Source organism: Python bivittatus, unplaced genomic scaffold, assembly GCF_059951505.1.
Source record: "Python bivittatus isolate LINGU-HERP-01145 unplaced genomic scaffold, Pbiv_v1 ctg000480_np1212, whole genome shotgun sequence".
NCBI lineage: Eukaryota > Metazoa > Chordata > Lepidosauria > Squamata > Pythonidae > Python > Python bivittatus.
The window spans coordinates 60,320,346-60,342,788 of NW_028277075.1; the positions used below are offsets into that span (position 1 = coordinate 60,320,346).

Below are 22,443 nucleotides of genomic sequence, written 5' to 3' on the forward strand. Positions count from 1 at the left end.
TTAAACTCACACTAGCAATGAACAGCTGGCCTTTCTAACTTCCTCCCTCCCTTATCTTTTGGAAGTATTTCAGATGTAGCTGCTGTGGGCATAAGGCTTCCATTGACTGAATGTTATCTCAGATGGAGAGGAATGAAGATATAATTGCTGTGACGCTGTGCGCAGCTTAGACTGATTGCAGAAAGGAAACTAGCTGGACATGCCCTGGCCTGCATATCACAATCTTTGCCTTATTTGTTGGACAGGATATTCTATCACAGAAGTGCCCTCTGCACCCCACACCCCAAGGTCCAATGATGACAGGAATTGGATTCTATGTCACTAAGCATAACCTGAAAACATTCCCTGTCACAGATACAATTGTTTTTTCTTTTCAGTCCTAAGAGAGAGTGCTTAATTTTGCAGTCCTAAAACGGTAAACCTAATCAGATGTTTGTAGGGCCACAAAATTATCAGCATGCTGACTTGACATGGTGAAGTCAACAGTGAATGGAGAAGACATCAGAATAAGCCAGCATTTTTCATTCTTTTATTGAACTTTTTACTCACCCAACTACAATTATTACTTAAATGCAGCAACAGCAAATCCTTACACTATTTCAGAGTCAGAGTGAGATATTTTTTTGTTCAGTGTCTGTAAGACTAACAAGACTAAATGCAATTTTATTCAAAATCTTTCTGATTTTGAGCAAATACCAACTTTGGCTCTCCGAGTAGAGGTGCTTCCGCATGGAGAGTAGATTCACAATTTGGGGGGGGCCTCCTGGATTCATGTCTCCTATTAGAAAAGCAGGTAGAGTCCATGGCCAAGGGGGCCTTGGCCTGACATTGACTGGTGCACCAATTGGCCCACATTTAAAATAAAGGGCACTGAAGATGGATATTGACCAGCTTTTCTCAATCTAAGACCCTTTCTCTGTGTTGTACCTGATTTTTCAGAATTTGCAGCCATTACACTCAGCGCAGCCTCCGGAAAGCATGGCAGATTTGGAAAGGCTGATAGAGAGCACAAGTGTTTATTTTGTATATATTTATTTAACTTAGGACAACTGTGGAATCTATAGCATTAAAGAAGCAATTAATCTGAGGAGTTGTAAAAATAGTGTCCAAAGTTCTCCCTAATGGCTATAACAAAAATAGGCTGTCTAATTAGGCAGACATACAAAACTTAATTAATGGCTTCAGTTTTACTTGCTTTATGTGATGAGGTGATTCATAATACCAGCTTCAAGGACCACTATTTCAGGAAACGTACAGTAATTGCCAAAGGATGTCATTTATTTTATTAGAAATGTGTTCAAGTAGCCATATGAAAAATCCAGATGTGGATGAGAAATATATTTCTGCGTGCTTGTTCATACATATTTGTAAGTCACTTGGTTCCAGCTTTAACTCTCAATGAAAACTGTTGGGGGTGGGGAGTAGCGTAGGGTAACGTGCAAGTCCAATATGAATGTATCGGGCAGGTTGGCTCAATGACAAGCATAAGTCATTCCTTGGTACAATAAGAAGTGAGTAATTATGGTGTACGGGAATTAGCTTTTCTGGCTGGGGAATTCTGAGAGCTGAAGACCACACATCTTAAAGTTGCTGAGGTTGATTAAACGCTATTCTAATGGGAATCACTCTAACAGCTCTTCATTTTAGGGACCGGCATTTCTATAGTGTTCTTGGAAATCTGTGTTACCCACAAGTTCACTACTGGACTTGTGCTAGTCCTGTAGCTGGCTTCCCACTTCCCTTGTGAAGATGCCTTTGAAGAAAATGTACCTTTCCATCTGGTTTTATTTCATTTTTAGAAAACTTACAATATATGTCTGTAAACTTCCCATAGGATTACCATGGGATAAATAGGATTATAATTCTGGACTACAAATACGCATTTCTTCTATTTCAGTAGGAAACGTAGTCTTTCTCTGCTAGTTTACGGAATAGTTATGAAGCTGGTCACATCCCTAAGGAATCATAAAATATAATCTTTAGCTGTTATATTTCTGTATATCTATAAATTCAGGGATATTGCAAATGTTATGGATATTTCATATCCATAACAAGGATCTTGCAAACAAGGATTTCAAGGATCTTGCAAATATCCTTAATGACAATATCTTGACTATGAGGCAGAACAGATAACAACCATTATCCAGAAATGTTACGTTAAAATTAAGCAGCAGTTCTTTCTGTATTCAGGAGGCCACAAACATAAATTTGTGTTACTGTCCTGAAGCTTATTCTAAAATGGTTCATTTCTGAAAGTTTTTAGTGGGTCTTCTCTCTATAGGCCTTTCCCCACTATTGAGTTAAAGCGATCCATCCATTCTTGAGATCACACAAAGCAACACCAGCATAACATTTGCTGCCCACCTTACCAATCTGGTTCCTGTTGTATCTGTTCCAAATTCCTGTGAAATTGTACTGTCTGATTGTGAGTGTGTCCTTTACTTTGACTTTGCTTTCATCCCCCTTCATCATGTTATCAGCTAGCAGAGAAAACATCTACCAATACAGTAAGAGCACTGCAACAGGTATGAAATGGCTCTCATTTCAGGACTCTGCTTGAGTTTTTGTAGTCTACACCTTGTCCACACCTCCCCTAAATATCGGCACCTGCCAAGTCAAAACAATGTGAAATAAAGAGACATGGGAAGACCCTGGGGCAAAAATTACTTCAAGAGGGAAGCAGGTTGTACCATATTGCAGAAAAATCTTTTGCTGATAGCTGGATGAAAACTTTTTGAAAGTAAAATCCATTTTAAGTTTCCAAGGGGAAAGTCATATCACTTAATATGCAGATGTTTTGGAAAGAAAAAAAATGGCTGCTAGAAAACCCACCCAACCATCTGTTTTGTATTGGCAAAGTTTTTTACTTTCTAAACTATTTCTGTTTGGCCTACCCATTGCATCTGAAAGGAACTGACCCTTAAGATTGAGGAGCTGAGTTGTTGTGGATAAAATTCAGAAATCTCCTATTTTGGTCAAGTGTAACTGATATACTTTCTATTCCTTTAATTAAATCAACATTCTTCAGTAGATAGTCTTTCAGTTTCAGCGGGGGTGGTGGTGGTGGTGGAGGGGGGGGGATGGAAACTCTGTGCTGCTCTCTACTGCTTTGGGGAAGAGTCTCCAACGCATGCCAAAAATACCTTATTCATCTAATGACGGATGTCCTCAGGCTGACTGTACTGAAGAGCTTCTTATTGTCTCAGCTGCCTTTTTGGGAAAGTACTTTTCCTCTCATCATTGCCTCATATTGTAGCTTCACACAGCCTGCCCAGCTACATGGCAACCGATTGCACCTTGGTAGGCCTTGGGTTTTTTTAAATGTGTTCATGGGGATTTTGAAACACTATGACTCTAAATCATGAAGAAAATCTATCTATGTGGTCACTAAGAGTCAACACTGACTTGATGGCACATAGTCAATCATTCTCCTTAATGTGAGAAGGGTTGGGGCTGGCGGAAGAGGGTAAACTTTGACAACACTGACTAATGGATTTAGCTATCTGTCAAAACTCACTCATGCTGATTTGGCGCAAGTGTGCAGGGGAGTGCTCAAAGGGGCCCCAAACTAAACTAAACAGATGTACACAATCCAAATAAGGCTTTAATCACTCTTGGCAAAGGCCTGGATGAAGAGCCAGGGCTTCAATGCCCTTCAAAATACCAGCAGGGTAGGGGCCATCCAGATCTCAGGGAAACTTCATTCCAGAGGGCAGGAGTTAGATGGGATCCAGAGCATGCCCTTTCTGTTGGACCCTACCCTAGGTGTGGGTAGAAATGATCAGAGAGAGGGGGCCCTGCAAATAGGTCATCCTTGAGCTTCTCCCATGTTATTCTGTGATGCCTGTGAGCTGTACAGAAGTATTGACCATGCAAATAAACATTCTGGCTAATATAGGAGAGAGAGAGAGAGAGAGAGAGAAACAAAGCAGTTCAAATATCCTTGAGGACTTAGAAGCTTCTAGAAGAGCTCAGAAGCTGCTGACTGCAACGTTAGCCAAACTAAGAGCCAAAGGAGGGGAAGCAGGAGTGTTTCCATTGCCTCTGTTTCTCCAATGTAATTTCTCAAAAGGCTTTGCCCAAGGCAGAGTTTGACTCAAAAAGTGGGAAGCTTTCCCAACAGGCACAATACATTTCACATTACCTTGTTCTTCCTCCCTATTTGTGATAAGTCACATCCCAGGTAAAAGCAGGCTTAGACATGAATCTTGTGAGTATAGCCACAGTTATTCATCACCATGCTTGGGGCATCAGCAGCAAAGGAAGCATTTGGCATCCAAATATTTCACATTCCTTTATTATGCTCATACTAAAGCCTGATATGATAATTGATGTGAACTTTACATAAGAGAATTGTGGTGAAACTGAAACCTGAACAGAGCTATGGAAACCAGGTATATTCAACATTTGGATCACAGATACCTGGTAGTTCCTTTTTAAAAAAATAAAATGTGGTTAACGAATAACAATAGAAATGACTAATGAGAACGTAACAACAACTGAAGCAGAATGGAATGAGACAAAGGTGAGCTGGGTGAGATTTATAACACATATTTTTATCCATGCTGTATCTTGTAATTGCATCACCCCCCACCCCGAGTCCTGCTGTGCTGCCTCATTGTGATAGGGGGGAAGTTCCTGGGAGGGATGAGCGAAGAACGCAGGGAGTGTATGCCAAGGGTATATATTCCCAGCAGGGTCAGAAAGGTGTGAAGGTCATCCCAGCTGCCCAGCTAAAGCAAGCAGGCACCTATATTGGGCAGCAGTGATATAGGAAGATGCCAGAGGCACATGATCACTTTAGTGACAGTAGCAAAGGCATCAATTCATACTACATGGGAGAAGGCAAAGGTAAACCACTCCTGTACTTTTACCAAGAAAACAACATGGATAGAAAATATAAAATGATTGACAATATAATGCCAGATGAAGGGCCCCTCAGGTCGGATGGCACTCAACATGCTACTAAGGGAGAGTTGAGGATCTCTCAGAGTACTAATGATGTTTATGGCGTGGCTAGATTAAGGCCTTTGGGACATCTAGTTGCTGATGTTGCCATACTGGAAAAGCAAATTGAAGCTGGAAAGATAGAATTACATGGAAGGAACATGGAATGAACACAGGAAAACTCAATACAGTGAAAGATGAAATGAAACATTACAAATTGACATCTTAGGCATCAGCAAATTGAAATGGACTGGGATGGGACACTTTCAATCAGAAGATCACACTGTTTATTACTCAGGAGGAAAAACAATGAAGAAATGGTATTGCTTTTATAGTTAGGAAGGGTATAGCAAGAACAGTACTTGGCTACAGTGCAATCAGTGACAAAATAATATTGATTAGACTTCATGGACAACCCTTTAATATGACAATCATTCAAGTTTATGGTCCAACCACTGATGCAGAAGTAGAGGAGACTGATGAGTTTTATGATCAAGTTCGATTTGAAATTGACGGAATGTGCAGGCAGATGTGCTGCTTGTGATTGGAGACTGGAATGTCAAAGTTGGAAACATGAAAGAGGAAAATGTAGCGGGATTGTATGGCTTAGGAAACTGAAATGAAGCAGGAGACAGACTTATCAATTTCTACCATTCCAATGATTTCTTCATAGCTAATGCTGTCTTCAAACAACCAAAATGACACCTCTATACATGGACATCACCAGATGGAGTGTATAGAAGTCAAATTGACTATATTATTGTTAAAAGGAGGTAGAGGAGCTCAGTCATCAAAGACATGGCCAGGTGTTGCCTGTAGAACTGTCCAGGTGCTACATGTGCAAGCTAGAATTGACAATGAAGATATTGAAGTGGTGGATAGCTTCTGCCTTTTAGGATCAACCACCAACAGTAAAGGAACAAGCAGTCAAGAGAGCAGCCAGGAAGGCCTTGGAAAAGATATTGAAATGCCGTGAACTGTCTATACGTACAAAGATCAGAATCGTGCAAGCCATGCTATTCCCTGTGACACTTTATGGAAGTGAAAGTTAGAAAGAAGCAGGATAGGAAGAGTATTGATGCCTTCGAACTGTGTTGGAGAAGACTCCTGTGGATACCGTGGACAGCCAAGAAAACAAACCAATGGATCATCAAACAAATCAACCCAGAGTTCTCACTTGAGGCACAAATGACCAGGCTCAAATTATCCTACTTCAGACACATTATGCGAAAAGCCAGCTCTCTGGAGAAGGCTCTAATGCTGGGAAAGGTGGAAGGAAAGAGAAGAAAAGGATGACCAGCAGCATGGGGAATAGACTCAGTTACAGTGGTGACGAGTGCACTGTTGGGAGACTTGAAAGAACAGGTTAGGGATAGATCATCACGGATAATATCTATGTGGTCGCTAGGAGTTGAAACCAACTTGAAGGCACATAATGTTGTAATTGAAAAAAGCTGCAGATGAAAAGCTAAAGTTTCAGTTCTCTGTTGGAAGATATGAAGATAAATAAATACAGATGAATAAATGTAGTGTTCTAAACATGTTAAAGAGTCAGGAAACTCTTACAACTGGTATCATGCAAACAAGGAATCGATTTTGATTCAAACTTCTTTAAGATGGCACCTTCCAAATGTGCTAAGTTTGCAACTTGCAGAATTAACAGTCAACATGGCTATTTTATAGACCTTCATCACTAATTCTTTGTATTGTCTTATAATTTTACATTATACTTTTTTTTTTTTACAATGCTCCCAACAGAATAAATCATTTCAGGTTTCACATACTTGAATATGGTTACCAAATTAAATTTTTAGGTACTCTTTATAATTCTAATGAAATATCTTCCAACAGAAATGTCAATTCTCAGACATAATGGAATGACTGCAGTTCTAGCCACCATTAATAAAACAAAGTGATCATTTCTCAGGCTCAAAATATACTTTACTGTTTTTCCTACAATAACTTATGTGGCTCCTTCTAGAGGAATTTTTTCATGAGTTGACATTTCTGTTTATTAATAAATATTTTGGTTCAAATTCTCTAAATCTTCAGTTCTATTTACCGTATTTATCGGTGTATAACACGTACTTTTTTCCCTAAAATTTGGGGCTGAAATCCTAGCTGCATGTTATACGCCGATACTCAAGCGGCAGGACTGGGAGAGTGGAGCCTTCATTTGAGCCAGGGCTGTAACCGGGGCAGCTCCGGAGGCGAGAGGCAGGTGAGCGAGCAAAAACCGGTGCTCCCCACCTCGTGCGAGCGAAAACAGCACTCCCCAGTGCTTGTGCAAGTGAAAACCGGTGCTCCCCAGTGCTCGCCTCCTGCTCTGTGGAGCTCAGGTGCTCATGCAAGCAATGGGGAGCGCTGGTTTTCTTCATTCAAAGAGATGCTTTTTCTTTCAGATCACCTTTTTACCTTATAAGTGGTATAAATATTAATAAACAAAAAGTTCAGAGCTCCCTTAATTTTGCTTCCAAGTCATTTATTTTAAATTTAAGTTTTTTTACTCAAGCTTCCTTCTTAAAATTAAGGTGCGTGTTATACGCCTGTGCGTGTTATAGGCCGATAGATACGGTACATACAGTATAACACAGATTATACTGTAAAGGAGAGTTAAAGTTCCAGTTATTGTATAATGTGCTGGTATGTGCTGATAATAATTTAGTCATTAATTCATACGTGCATAATACTTAAATGCATAAATCATAAATCACAATACTTAGTCTTATTAATCAATCTATACCCCACATTTACAAATGATAGGGACACTCAAGGTAGTTAAGAACAAGACTATTTAAAAAATGAATTAAAATACAAAATAATAAAATCATATTTTTTTTAAAAATCCATGCATCAATAATAATAAAACAATTCAGAAGACTAAACTGAAGAGAAATGTCTTAATACCAGGGATGAATGAATGTCACTTTAGCTCTTTCTCAGTTTCTCATTTTTGCCAATTTGTCAAGTTAATTTTTTTCCCCTCAGTTTTTCACTTCTGTGAATCCATCAAGTCTGGTTTATGAAACTCGGGTATTTTTACAAAGTTTGCACTAAAGTTTGTATTCTAGTACACATTTCTCCAAGCATGGATTGGTTTGTTACATATTTTGGTACATTTTGGTATATTGCCCCACTCTGCATCATCATCAGTCAACCACTACATCTATGTCTTCTTGAAAAATATTAAGCATAATTAATTTTGGTCACTGTAGATCACCTTCTGTTTATCTACATTGTTCTTCACGCTTTCTCATGCAGGAAGGATTTCACTCAAGTTTTCAAAGACAAAACTTGCAGTTCCTTTCTTCCTTTGATGAATCAGTGAGAGGGAACAATTTCACTCCACCTTCATCACCTAGTAGATTTGAGCATGTAGTTTTAACAAAAGGGATGAGTGAGATTGGAAAGCTCATCGAAAAGAAAAGGAAAAAGAAAAAGTCTCCAAGTTGCTTTGTTATGCAGCGGGGTCAACCTCTTCCTCCACCTTGTCCTTTCTTGTCATTAATTGCCCAAGTGGAGTATGTGTTCTTAACTGTTAAGCAAACTGCATACAGCAAGAGGACCAAAATTTACTTTGGCAAAAAAGGATAATCTCGAGGAACTCTACTCTTCTCTCATCTAATGAGGACGCAGATGGTGCAGACATCTGGAAATAAAAGTGGGAAACTTCCAGCCAGCCAGTTTGATCTGGCTTACCAAACTATTACTCTAGACAGCAGGACTTTCTAGGCTGGGACCATTCTGGCCACCACGTCAGCTGTCCCGCTGTCCCAGTATCTGATCAGTTGCTAGGAGCCACTATGGCTCTCTCTATTCCACTCATTCAACATAAACAATTCAGCCTTCATTTTTTAAACCCTAAGATCATCTTTTACTTCCTTCAAGCCCAGCATTTTCTCACTATAGCTCTATTTCTGACATTGCTATGCCAGCGTACATGGGCTAATATTTTAGCTTCAGTGTAATACAACTTCATCTCAAATTAGGCTAGGAATTCTGGGAAGTCTGGTATAGTCTGTATACTGTTAGTGGGTACGAGCCTAAGGGAGACTGGAATAAAGCATGTGCATATGAAATAGCTGTTGGGTGGTGCATTTAATTGGCTCTTACAGCCAAAATAAATACACTATATTATCTGTTTTGAATACACTAGCATGTAGGTCGGTGGGGGAATCAGATTTGGAGCTAAAACTGGGTACAGAGACCTTTTCAATCTTTGCCTACTCTCCCCTAAGAATCTTCAGTGCAGAACATGAGGGAAGCCCCTTGCCCACCCAGCCATAATCCCCATATGGCCTAGCCTTCCCATTCCTCTGGCCTGCCACGTGTGGCATGCAGTAGATGGAGGGGAAGATAAGCTGTTCAGACTGTATACAAATAATGTCAGCCCCCCACCACCATGGCCAGCTCTCCCTGAACCAACCTTCCTCAACTCCAGATGCCCCCCAGATGTTTTGGACCACAACTCCCAAGATACCTGATCAACCCCACACATTGTAGTTCAAGTTGTCTGACGGGCACTGTTCTCATATGAAGAACATTAATTCTACCAATGATTAAACCTTACAAGGAAGTGGTGGGAGTGTCTATCCTAAGTGCTACCAGATTCTGAGAGCCAGAATCTGGTAGCATTTAGGATTTTATTATACAGGAAAGGCTGAAATCTTGAACATGCAGCCATAGCCTGTACAAATTCTGGTACAGTTTATGGATAATCTGGCCAGCAGCCACGAAACCCTCACCCTCCAGGATGTCTTGTCATCAAGGACAAAGGATTTTTTTGTATTCTGGCATCCCCAGTGCAAACTGCATGGCTAATCAGCATAATGATTCCTGACTGGGAAATGCCAGCATTCCTGCTACAGTACAAAAAAAGAAAAAAAAGGAGTTCTCAAGCCAGAATGGGGAAATTGTCTAGAAATAGAGTTCTTGGGACCTTTGCCCTGTTCATCTATGACCCAGTCTTTACCCCTTTAAACGCCCACTGATTTTCCACTGCGCCAATGTGATGGAGATGCAAGCAATTCCATGGAATTTCTTCAGAGCTGCAATAGCTCTGTTACGGGAAAGAGACATGGATATATGATTGCTTTCTCTAAGCAAATAACTATGTCATCCCATCTCTTGACTGAGAGCCTGTATTGTATATTGCTTGTAGTGGTAATGCCCTGATACTGATTGGCTGGTCTGGGGTGATGACACAGAATGTTCAGTTACTCAGAGAACAAAGTTGTCAACAACAAAATGTTCCCAGTCCAATCCCCATTTATGAAAAGAGGTAATTGTTTGTCAGTTTGATTGGATTTTTTAAGAAGACAGATATAGGTCCAATGGACAAAACATCAAACTGGGAACCCTAACTTATTAATCGACCTGCTATTAATTGTCATACTTTTCCCATTGTGCTTGGAATTATAGGTATTGCGGAGTTTTACATTTTTTTATTTGTTTAAAAAAATCAAATACAAGTGAGTTTCTGTCATTACAGCCTCCCAAACATGGCTAAAGCTAGGCTCCTAGTCTACTCTGGTTGCCTGTATGCAACATACACCAAAAGAGGGAAACTTGTTTTTTATTGCTGTTGAAAATGTGATTCCTTTGTGGGTAATCTGTTGGGTGACCACCGTGGATCCCAGTATTGGGCAACCCAGTGCCAAAAAGGGGCTCTCTTTCATTCTCCCAGTTCATTGCCTCTCTTTCAACAGACCCCATTTTCCCCTCTCTTGATCACCCACTGCCCAGTCGATTGCCAGGAAGTCTGATTGATGATCTGCAGGGAGCTTTTGAAATAAAGTCTAAAGTCATATGAGTCACTTGTTTATTAAAAAAAAAAAAATTACCCCATGATATCATGGCTCAAAACAGTCACAGTAAAGCTAAATTCTACCAACTCTATCCCAACCATAAATGCCTATGGACTCTCGACCCCAAACAGGAGAGGTGAACATGTAAGACTATGAAGCATCCTGCCCTGTCATCCATTTTTTCCTTCTTGTATTACATTTCATGCCTTTTAACACATGGTGCTAAGCCCTGGATTGATTTAGCCATATTTTGTGGAATAAGCTATGATGGCTGGTTTATTCAACACTTAATGACTACTGCATAGTTGGCTGGATTTTTGTTTGGCGCAATGTACAAGTTTTAGCGTTGAACTCCCAGCTCCCCTCATCCTCAGGCAGATTGTGATCCAACCTGTATGGAGAGATGCTGGTTTAAGAAGGATGATCCTATGAACAGGAGCCCTGTCAGCTGCCATTTTAAGAGTTACTAGCAATCGCTGAATACATGGTCAAAAATATTGCCTAAAGAGCAAGCAAAAATATTCTTTTTTCCTCCCTAGGCACAAATGTGTCAGCAACACACAACTGTGAATAGTAATACCAAGTGAGAAAATCATGGGGAAAAAAAAGTGCAAAATGGGCAGAAATTCTTTTTCTATGGCATCATAACAAATAAAGAGAAAAAATTCAAAATAAATACAGCATGAATCCATTTCTTTGTATTAAATCACAGGAAGCTAGTGGGTCTTTATGGAAAATCATGCAACTCTAAATATACATGAGACTTCTGGAAAGTGTTAGCAGGGAGGATTGCTCAGTGATGACTTTAGCAGGAACCCCAGTGGGCTTTGTATGCTTTCCTGAATGTATCCCCCCACCCCATTCCTGCATTCCTTGCATCATGGATGTGCTCTCCCACTACTGACACAATAACTCACTTATGCTTCAAGCGCACGCAGAGCTCTGAATAAGGAAGGCTTGCAAGAGGTCATTAAGGCAGGAAGTCCAAGTCTAGCTCATTTCTTTAATAGCAAAAGCAAGGAGCCAGCGGGCCCTTCCCCATTTGCCTTTTGCCATGGCCCAGATCCTCTGGCATTATTTTTGTCCTCTATATCCCCGCAATGTTGTCACCTGAGCCTTAGCCCATCCATAAGACACAGTTAAGTCACAGAAAGCTGTGCTGATGTTGAATGGGTCGTTCCCCCTAAGGCAGTGTTTCTCAACCTTGGCAACTTTCAGATGCGTGGACTTCAGCTCCCAGAATTCCCTGGCCAGCAGGGAATCTTTCCTGGGGAAGATACTTTGCCAAAATTCCTCAACCATGCGAGAAAATAAAAATAAAAATCCCATCATCTATTTGTTATTTTTGGCTTATGCTGCATGCACACTTCTGTGGGGTGTGGGCCACCCTCTCTGGCCCAGTTCTGGAAGAAGAAGAGTAGGTCACAGCTCCTGGTTGCTATAGTACTGGCAGCTCCCTGTGGGTGTTAAACAGCTGACCAACAGGTTTAGGGAGTTCCATGGCAAATGGGAGAGTTGGCTCTTTTGATAGGCTTGGAGAGAGCTGGTTCTCTCACTTTACTGGGCAGCCTCCCATGGGATGTTTGTTACCTTGTTGTGAGTGTGGGTTTAGCTCTTTCAAAAGAACACTAAACTCTCTGTCAAAAGAACTTTGGCTAAGGAAGTTGCCTTGAAAAACCAGAGAACTATTCCCAATTTATCAGGCAGCCCCCACTCCAGAGGTCAGCTATTTAGTAGGCTTGGGGATACAGCAGGTTTTGATAGATGGATAAATCTGCTAGTCCAGACCTCTATATCAAAGCCATTTGCCAGTCATAGCACTGTTGAGATGGATGGTTTCTTGCTAGCTAGTGATGTGAGAAAGGGTGGAGGGCAGCAAAGCCAGAGGGTTTAACCAGTGACTTTGCCCTGTACACCCAAAATCAGGACACAACTATGGCAAGCCCGTATAGAGGCTACAAAGGCAGATAGGAATTGGCAACAGGGACAGCAAATTTCATGTCAGTTTAGTTTTCTGATGGTTTACAGATAAGTACATAGCATTTCAGCTCAACTGAGTGAAAATGGCCAGAGCTGAACTAAATCATCACCACCCCTCATCCATACTAGCTAGAGCTGCTGGAACAGTGCAGCAACATCTGAAAGAACATCTGTTTCCTTACGGGGAGGAACCGTGAAGTTGTATGCATACTTAATTGGAATAAGTCTAATTACATATTGTGAGCTTTACTTCTAAGTCACCATGTATATGATTGTAGTGTAGTTATGCATCAGAAAAAAGGGTAGTTTAGGAACCAAGGATTAACTTACAATAGTTACTGTGTTCATACCTCTTCCATAGGTGCACATAGCACGCATTGTCAAAAGGCAATAGGAAAATCTATTTCTATTATGCAAGGGATTGTCAAGAAAGGGGGATCCTGTTATATAAGCAGAGGCTGATTCCCATGGATGGAGGCGTATCTTGGTGAAATCATTTGAACCAGCAAGTTTACCTCGATTCCTTTCCTAGCAGCAAATCAATCTGAAGAACATCCAGAACATCAGTGTCCCTCACATTTCCTTCCCTATATTTTAAAATGAAGGTTAATTGGAAAGAACTAATAAGCAACCAAGCCATGTAATATATATTTTCCCAAGTCCCATTACAAGTTGCTTCATCATGCCATGATAAAAAGTTTATGGACCATATAATCAGACCAGGCTGACCCTGAATGGTCTTACTGACCCTCATCACAGAAATGCAAATTAGGAAAAAGAGGGCAGAATGATGATTTCTTACAGAAGCGTGTAATGCCATGTGAACAAAGTAACCTTTGCCAGAAGCTTCTAAGAAACAAAACAAAACAAAACCAAAAAACCCTCAGTTCCTTTAACTTTTCCCAGCACATTGGCACCACCTAGCGTACTCGAAAAACGACACATCAAAAGGCAATCTCTGCCTCCAAATCTAATTTTTCCATACCGTAATCCAGCTACAGGTTATGCCACGCCAAAAGGATTTTTTCCCCAAACCAAATGAATGAAATTCTGTGTGGTAACTGGAAAGAAGCTAAGGAGGTGTCCAACTAAATGCTAAAACTAAATATAGGGTTTCATATCAGTTGTGTTTCTAGGTATGCTAAATAAAAGACTTCATAAATCTTTTCACAAAATGAAACAAATGTAGAGGCCAATATTAATCAACGCTTTAGGAAGGGTGATGTATTTTCAGCAGCTGGAGGGAGAGAGAAGGGTGATAACATGCAGGGTTCAGGGAGTTCAGTTAACAAGACTTAGAAGTGATTCATCAGAACAACTTTTTCCAGCCTGGTATCCTTAAAATGTACTGGATTAAAACAGGTTGGCATGATGGGATTTGTAATCTAATTATCTGAAGTTATTAGGATGAAGAAGTGTGATTTATATTTTCAATGGAGCACTGACATCAGGCAAATGGCCACAACCTCTAACTTTTGATAGACAGCTGTCAATTCCCTGTGAAATCATGTCTGTAGGTTCAGGACAGATTGGGAATTGGCTTATGGAATTCAGTGAAAACTATCAAAGGTATGAAAGTAGGTTCTGTGAGGAAAAGATGAAAAAGCCACCGGGAAAGTTAATTTTTAAAAGCACACAGGATTTGGAGCTTAAAATGAATGTATTTCCATTTTTGGACAATGTTACTGACCTTAATTCAATCTGAAGTAGATATCCTGAACCAAGGGAGAAAGACTATCAAAAATCACTGTATGCTTTGATCAACTGCTGTAGAGGTAAAGAGTGATGTAGGCAGTGGTCAGCAACCTCCATAAACACCACTTCAACTACTAGAAGGCGATAGCTCACTTCGTTTAACCTCCTTTGACCCGTTCAGCACATGCAGAAACCCCAAAATACATGAAGCCCCCTCACTATGTGATCCAAAAAAGATGTTTCTCGAGGGGATTTTATTCTAAGCAAGACATTCTTGCAAGCCAGTGCCAACAGAGAAATGCCAACAGAGAAATCTTAACACAATCTCCCCATCGTCATGAGGAAGAAAAGAGCTCATCTCCCGGTAACTTCAGGAAAACGTCCAAGCAGTTTTCTTGGCAAAATGCAGAACTGGGCTTCTGCTGTCTTCTTCCAGGATGCTTTTGGCTTCCTAGTCTACAGCTTCCCTGTAGTACTTCCTGATAGGTTCCACCCACGTTGTGGGGATGGGATATAGTTCTGCTATATTTTCCATTCACCCTACCACACAAATTAGGGAGTGTAACTGCTCAAACCAAGGGCAGAATACTGTATAAGTAAATGGACAAAAACAATGAGAGGAAAAGTGTGCTACCTAGTGGTCAAATGTGTGCATTACTATGGTATCCGGCCTTCAGAGATTTAGAATGAATAGGACCGGTTTCTCCTGCTTTTGTCTCTTATTTAGAACATGCTATTGAGAATGATTCGTTTAGAACAGTGTTGTCCAAACTTGGCCACTTTAAGATGAGTGGACTTCAACTCCCAGAATTCCCCAGCCAGCATGACTGGCTGGGGAATTCTGGGAGTTGAAGTCCACTCATCTTAGTGGCCAAGTTTGGACAGCACTGGTTTAGAAGATGTTATTGACAATGATTTCTCAAAATACAGCAACATTTCTTTCTCCATAAGATGAATCAGATTTTATGCTCCAGGCAATTTGAACAATTTACAGCTGTACCCTGCAGGCCTCCTTCTGTGATTCCTACTTGATGTGGCGATTTTAGGTCATTTCACAAATTGCATTTTTGGGCTTTTAGATTAATCTCAGTAAGAGCAAACATAATTTTTTTCAGCTGTCAAAATGTCCCTTGAGCAAAAAAGACTCAGTCACCTAATCAGAAGATTAATCTGCATGTTAAAAACAACAGTGCACACTTAGTCAATAAATTTTTTACTGGCAAGAAGGGGGAAAAAAAGATTAACAGTGGAAAATAAATATAGCCTTTGTTGGACAGGGTGGGAGGAGAATTAACGTTCAGCATGGACTTTGATTTCTTAAGGTTGTTAACCTTGTTCTAAGCTACTGCTGCTCTGGAGCAATTTCTAAAATAAGCTACCAGAAGTAGGATATTTGTTTAAAATCACAGATCACATGACCTAACATATAAAAGGCAAATACTCGAGCAGTTCAACATTGCTTTGTCATTTTTAAGCCTGCTGGGATTAATCTCCTATCATATTTCTAATCCTCCCAGAAGAATAGATCCTGGGATCTGCACCTCTCAGATTCTACTGATGAAGAATTGTCTCCATACTGGCAGCTAGTAAAAAGGTGAAAGCAAAGAGCTCATTGAGTTGATTTCATAGACACATCCATGTACCTCTTGCAACATACAGAATTGGTTTGCTACAGCCCTCCATCAAGATGTATTCTTGATGAATTTTCAGTTTAGCTTACAGTATTTCTTGGTTATCTCCCATCCAATGATCATTTAATTTTGACTCTACTTAGCTTTTTCAAGATCAGCCAAGGCTGGTTAGGTGCTTCCCCTTAGTTGGGCCCAGAAGGAAGAGGACTTCTCCAAACAGATAGATATAAAAATAATAAACAGAGATAAAATCCTGTACAGTAGGCAGCTTCCCTATTTAGTTAATCTAAGCTTAACAACTCTACTTGAAATCTATCATGGACATTTCCCACTCTGTTCCTCCAATGAATCTGTGCATGTGACACACTTGTGTATATGTGTGCATATTTATTATATGTTTGCATATACACCTCCTAGAAACCATTGGATGGCAAGAGAAAAGAGAAAGCAGCAAGAGAGGTGAGAAGAGGTCAAGTCAAACCAAGTAAGACTGGTTGTTACAAAAAGAGTTAAATTCACCAGGCAAACTGCCACTCCCAAGCAAATCTTCAACATGTACAGTCACTTGCATGTCCCTTATTATCTTGTTTTCCAGGTATCTCCTATGTAAATGTAACACAACTCACCATTCCCATTCCCAATTCACAAGTAATTATTTAGGAGAAAAATCATAACTTCTTATCTAGTAAATGCAGCATTTCTTCATCTAGTCTGCTCCAGTTATGTTGTCCTACACCCTTAGCCAAAATTCTGAAGATAGTTGATAGGAATTGTAATCCAGTACCCTGGAGGCTGAGTAAAGCTGTTCTAAACTCCAACACTCTAAAACAGTATATCTCAACCTTGGCAGCTTGGAGATGTGTGGAATTGGAGTCCACACATCTTTAAGCTGCCAAGGCTGAGAAACTAGAAGGTGTTAAGAAACTTGATCTAGAAGGTGTTACATCAGAATGAAAACTGTAAAAATACCTTTCAGTTTTCCAAATGTTCTGTTTACCTGCAAAACAGGCCTTGATTTTTTAGCTCATTCTTAGTGTGCTGAATTCCTTTATTTTGGAGATCATAAAGAGAGCCATTGTGGTTGTTTTGTTTCTGTTTTATGCTAGATGTTTCTCTGTCATTTTACAGCCTCCTTGCCTGCTAATGCTGTCTGGTTTAAAAAAAAAAAATGGAAGGAATTCCCTCCTTTTTTCTCTTGGAACTACACTGAAACATTAGAAACTAGAAAGGCTACAAACTACTGGAGAAATTATTGTAGGGTGAAAGAGTGAACACACACATAAACTTTCAGCTGCTGGTAACAAGGGCAAATGCAAGAATTCCACATTCCATCCATAAGAATTTTATCTAGTTTTTTTGTTCCTAGAAAAAAAATTCAGAATCATTTCTTTTCCAGCAAATGGAAGGAGTAGTTAAAAATGCAGACCATTTTTTTTTTTTTTTGCGGGGGGTACTAGATAGAACTTTATTCCTTCTCAACACAGAGCAATCCTTTCCTTTATGTTTTTCCACTCAGTTTCATATTATTTACTGGTAGCTAGGCACAGAATAAGGCATTTCTTAACAGATCAAGTATGATCCCAATTGATAGCTGAAATATGACTACCCATACAAACACAACTACTCATATGACTATAAGATTACTCACCCAAAGTTTGTGGTTAAGATACCACCCAGGGAAGATCCAAGAATTACTCCTATTCCAAAACAAAGTCCAAGCTTTCCTAAAGCATCGGGACGTTTGGCAAGAGTTGTCAAATCTGTTATAACCATCTGTGCACCTATGAAGAGAGTGGAAAATAGCAAGCTTTCATTGAACTACCAAGCATCTTTCTGTGTTCACAAGTGAAGAGCTGCATGCTCAACTAATAACCAAGGTAACTGGAGTTAATTGATTCCTGGATTTGTATATCTTGTAACATTACCTGGTAATCCATGAATGAAGATGGCTGGAACTCTGGAAAGAAAAAGTAGGGGGACACTGATGGACATAGAGAGGAGCAAGAAGCACAGAGATCCAGCCAAATATGAGAGAGTCAAGGCAGTTCTGGTTCCAAACTGGTCAGCAAACCTGGAAGAAGAATGATGCAGTATATTTAGAAATTGACTGAGCCTACAATAATAAAAGCAGAATCCATCATACTGGAAACCACCAACCTGATCTCCAAGAAATTTGGATGGCTATCTATCTATCTATCTATCTATCTATCTATCTATCTATCTATCTATCCATCCATCCATCCATCCATCCATCCATCCATCCAATCTTCTGGAATATTGGACACATATCCATTAGGACTGATGAGTACCTATTAAAAACAGATGATCAGAATCATTCTAAATATATGTGATCCTGAAAACTTTAGGAAATAACACAGACTACTAAATTACCTTCACAAGCAAAGTCTCCCCATATAGTCCTTCCGATCAACTCATGTCATCTGCATCAGTAGCCTTACTCCAATGCTCCCCAAACTTAGAGGGAACTAGCTGCATGAACTTCAATTCCCAGAATTCTCAGCAATGACCATGCTTGCTGGGAAAATCTGTGAGCTGAAATCCATGCATCTGAAGACACCCAGGTTGAGGAAGGCAATTTTGCTCTATCAAAGCTCTAAGTAGTTGATACACAATAGAGAATATTCATAGAATCATAGGGTTGGAAGGGACCCTGGAGGTCCAACCCTCAATTCTTCAGATTTTCCCCCATTCTTCAGCTTTTTCCCTATTCAGTTTTATCCTGGATGTTTAATTGAAATGGTTGCTAAAACTAAATTATTTTCCTATGTTAAAAGTAATACTATTTATTTAGGGCAATTCTGCCATTCCACAAGAGCTCATAAGACAACACTTTATATTTACCTTCCAAAGATGGGGCCACCCAGAAGCTGAAGAATCCCAAAGAATGATTGCAAGTAGCCAAATCCAATTGCATCCAAACCTAAGTTAGTTGCCAAATACTTAAACAGAGGAGAGAGTAGAGAGAAAGGTTAGACATTACATTTTTGAAAGGGAAGATGATAAAAAAAAAGTGAAGTTGAGCATGACTTCTGATGATCTATGTAGTTTCTTTGGCATCAGTATGGAAGTGGTTGCTATTTTCTTCTTCTAGAATAATCACTTCACAGTCTAGCCTATTGCACTGATATTCCTTGATGGTCTCCCACCCAAGTATTAATCAGGTTGGATACTGCTTAGCTTCTCAATCAGCCACACTCAGCTAGGTATACCTATAAGCTGTAACTCACCTTCAAGTCCTAGTTCCTCTTTCTTCCTTCACTTTAAAAGAAAATGGAAGGGATCTTTCTGCCTTCACTCTTCTCTGTTTGGGGTACTTTGAATCTCTCATATCTGGTCAACTCCCCATAATCCAGAGGGTTAAGCTGAATTTGATGGAGTTTTCAGCTAGTACTCCCCCCCCATATGAACTGAATACTGCTTTATCTTGATTAAGAACCACTTTAAACTTCAGGTTTAACTGTCTGTTTATACATGAATTCATTGAATTCTGATAAACTCTTTTATACAAATATAAACTCTTCTCTATTTAGTGGAAAATAAACATTTACATTATAAAACTCTTAGCATCATTTTCCAGCATAAATCAAAAATAAACAAGGGGTTACAACTTCAATTCATTTTCCTCTATAATTGTTTTCCCTTTTATCACTGAGGAGTCCTAAAGAGGTATCAAAAATATACAAATTCCTCTTCTTTTTAAATTCAACAGGCCTCAGCTTTAAAAAAATACCCTTTGAAACATATCAGTTCACATGTTCTAACAACCCAAGCCTTGGGGAAGAAATACCAAACAATTAATTGGGCTGGCAAAAAATAAAATAAAAAAATAAAATCTACTCAGCTTCTAATAATTATGAACCCATCTTCAAAAAACCAAACTCCTTCTATTCTCTCAGGTTTGCATGGAAAATCACTAAGAATTATATCAACTTCTTTGTTATAATTAGTGATTTTTCCATGCAAACTCAGTTTTATTTCTGAGAGAAAGAGGCGAAGGGGAACGCAATTGCAACCATTACCAGAAATGAAGAGGCAACATATGCACGTAGGGCTACCAGATCTATGCTGCAAAAATCCTGATGGCCACTAAGTAGCAGCAAAGAGATATAGAACATTCTTTCGCATCCTAAATCTGGTTGTTCTACATGCAGGAGATGTGTCATCTGAGAACACTGAATTAAATTAAAGATCTGCAATGGTAAATGTGTAGAGTGATAATCAAGATGACTGTGACGGATGAATGACTTGGCTCTCAGTCATACCTTCAAATATTAAGAGATGGTGTCTTGGACCATAATTCTTTGAGTCCCCTAAAAATATTCCTTTCCCCACCCCAGTCCCAGAACCCCAGACAGTCCAGGAGCCCTTTTTCCTTCTTAAAACGCATCTAAGTACTCAGCAATGAACCAACTGTAATTCTCATACACTGGGGGTTCTTTGGGGTTAAAAGCCAAACCTGGTCATTGAATGGCCTGTTTCTTAGACAGGAAAGAAGTAAATTGGCTAAAGTTCATTTGAATACAACTAAAATTCATTTAAATTAATTAAATTCATTTAATATAGCTACTTCCCATGGACTTAACAATTTCCATCTTCTGTCACATTACAAATTACAGTTTGGGAGCAACTTCTGGAAATGATCTGGGTATGGGTATTCCTAAGTTTGGGGACTGATTTCCAATATCCCTTTTTAAAATATCAATATCCATAACAAGTAATTGCCTCCCTAGCAATTAAATGTAAAGCAAGCAAAATAGAACTACAATAACAGCCTGAATAGCCTACAATCAATCTCACTAGAAAGTTTGACCCCCCAAAAAATCCTATCCAGCTTCCTAATAATAATAATAGTAATATTACTATTACTTATTAATTAATTAATTATTATTTATTTATTTATACCAATACTTATTTATTACCAGTAGTAATAGACGTCTTAAGTGCAATCTCAAAACATCTGGAGCACCACTTGAACACCATCAGCATTGACAAAATCACCATCAGTCAATTGCAAAAGGCAGCTTTACTTGGAACAGCTTATATCCTGTGACGATCCCTTTAACACCATCAAACAACATCTGCCTCTCCCAGGTCCTTGGGAAGGACTCGATAGGTGGACAAAAATGCCAAATCCAGTCTAAACACCTGGCTGACTGTGTGACCAACCATAATAATATATTGAATTTATGTGCCACCTGACTCCCAGCCATTCTGGGCAATTTGTCAAAAACATTTAAAAGCAAGGAGCAATACAAAAACAACAATTAACTAGTTGTATTTGTATTAAATTCACTCCTTGGGCTGGGAGATGATATGAAAACAAGACTTAAGGACCAAGGCAGAGCAAGTTACACAGCCCTTAAGCCCATCCGTATGGGTTAATAACGCAATGAGAACGACTTTTACAGAACAAATATTAGTTCAGAAAACCTCATTTACTTGAGGTGACACGGTTAAACGGATTTCCACCTAGTACTACGAAGAAGCATGCCATGGTTTCAAACAATAACTGAATCCCCCCTTGAACAGGCAGGAAGCATTCACTTTGTACTCACTGGAACAATCCCAAACTGCACGAGCATGCAGGTCTGATCCACAGCCGTCAGGAGGTAAGTGACTTTGATCACCCACCGCGCTGAGGTCACATTCACGGCTCTCTTATCTTCCATCTCCAAGGATCCCTCTCTCGGTTCTAATGTCTGCTCACTCTCTGAACAGTTTCCTACATGCATGCCTGTGGCTCAGGCTGGAGGGGGGGAAATGAAATGAACTAAAAGTTCAGCTAGAAAGAAGGAACACATGCTCATTAACATAAAGTGCAAAAGTCGAGGGTTTGAGTTTGTTTTTTTTTAATTGGAATTGGAATGAGGCTGCTGAGTCATGGCTTAGCTTGCATGTCTATGACCACTGCATTTTAGCAAGCGAGGTCGCTCAGGTGGCCTCTTTCATACTATTTGCTTAGATTAAAAAAATAAAATGAAAATAATGGTGCTGCTGTAACCTATGTGTCTCTACTTGGAAGTGCCAAGACACTCAATGAGCCAAGTTAGGATACACAGACTGCAGTCAGGTAGTATAAACCTTTATTCAGAAAGAAAGCCTATTATGTGATGTATGGCAGCGTTTATTTACTCGCTCATCCGTGAGCTGAGGGTCACTGTTTTGGAGGTTCCAAAATTTTATTGTACTTATCTATGCTTGACCAAAAATGCATATGGCCTATACTAATCTACATGTTGTGCTACAACAACCTATGCTAAAGTATCCAGTAAATATATATACGGTATACACAAATGGCTATGTTTCAGATGGGGGAGTGGTGTTTAGTTACAATTGCCTGCAGGTCTTGAGTTCAGTTCCTA

At 39.7% G+C, this 22,443-nt stretch overlaps 1 protein-coding gene across 1 annotated transcript in view; it reads right to left on the bottom strand.

Moving 5' to 3' along the window:
• The window catches only part of SLC67A1 (solute carrier family 67 member 1), a 65,145-nt gene extending 43,007 nt beyond the window's left edge, over window positions 1-22,138 (bottom strand). The window contains exons 1-4 of the mRNA XM_015889046.3: window positions 21,637-22,138; window positions 18,923-19,020; window positions 17,986-18,131; window positions 17,709-17,841 (exon numbers count right to left, since the gene is read on the bottom strand). Coding sequence (XP_015744532.1) covers window positions 17,709-17,841; window positions 17,986-18,131; window positions 18,923-19,020; window positions 21,637-21,813 — 554 coding nt within the window. The 5' untranslated portion in view covers window positions 21,814-22,138. The remainder of the gene's footprint in view (window positions 1-17,708; window positions 17,842-17,985; window positions 18,132-18,922; window positions 19,021-21,636) is intronic.
• Between the last annotated feature and the right edge of the window lie 305 nt (window positions 22,139-22,443).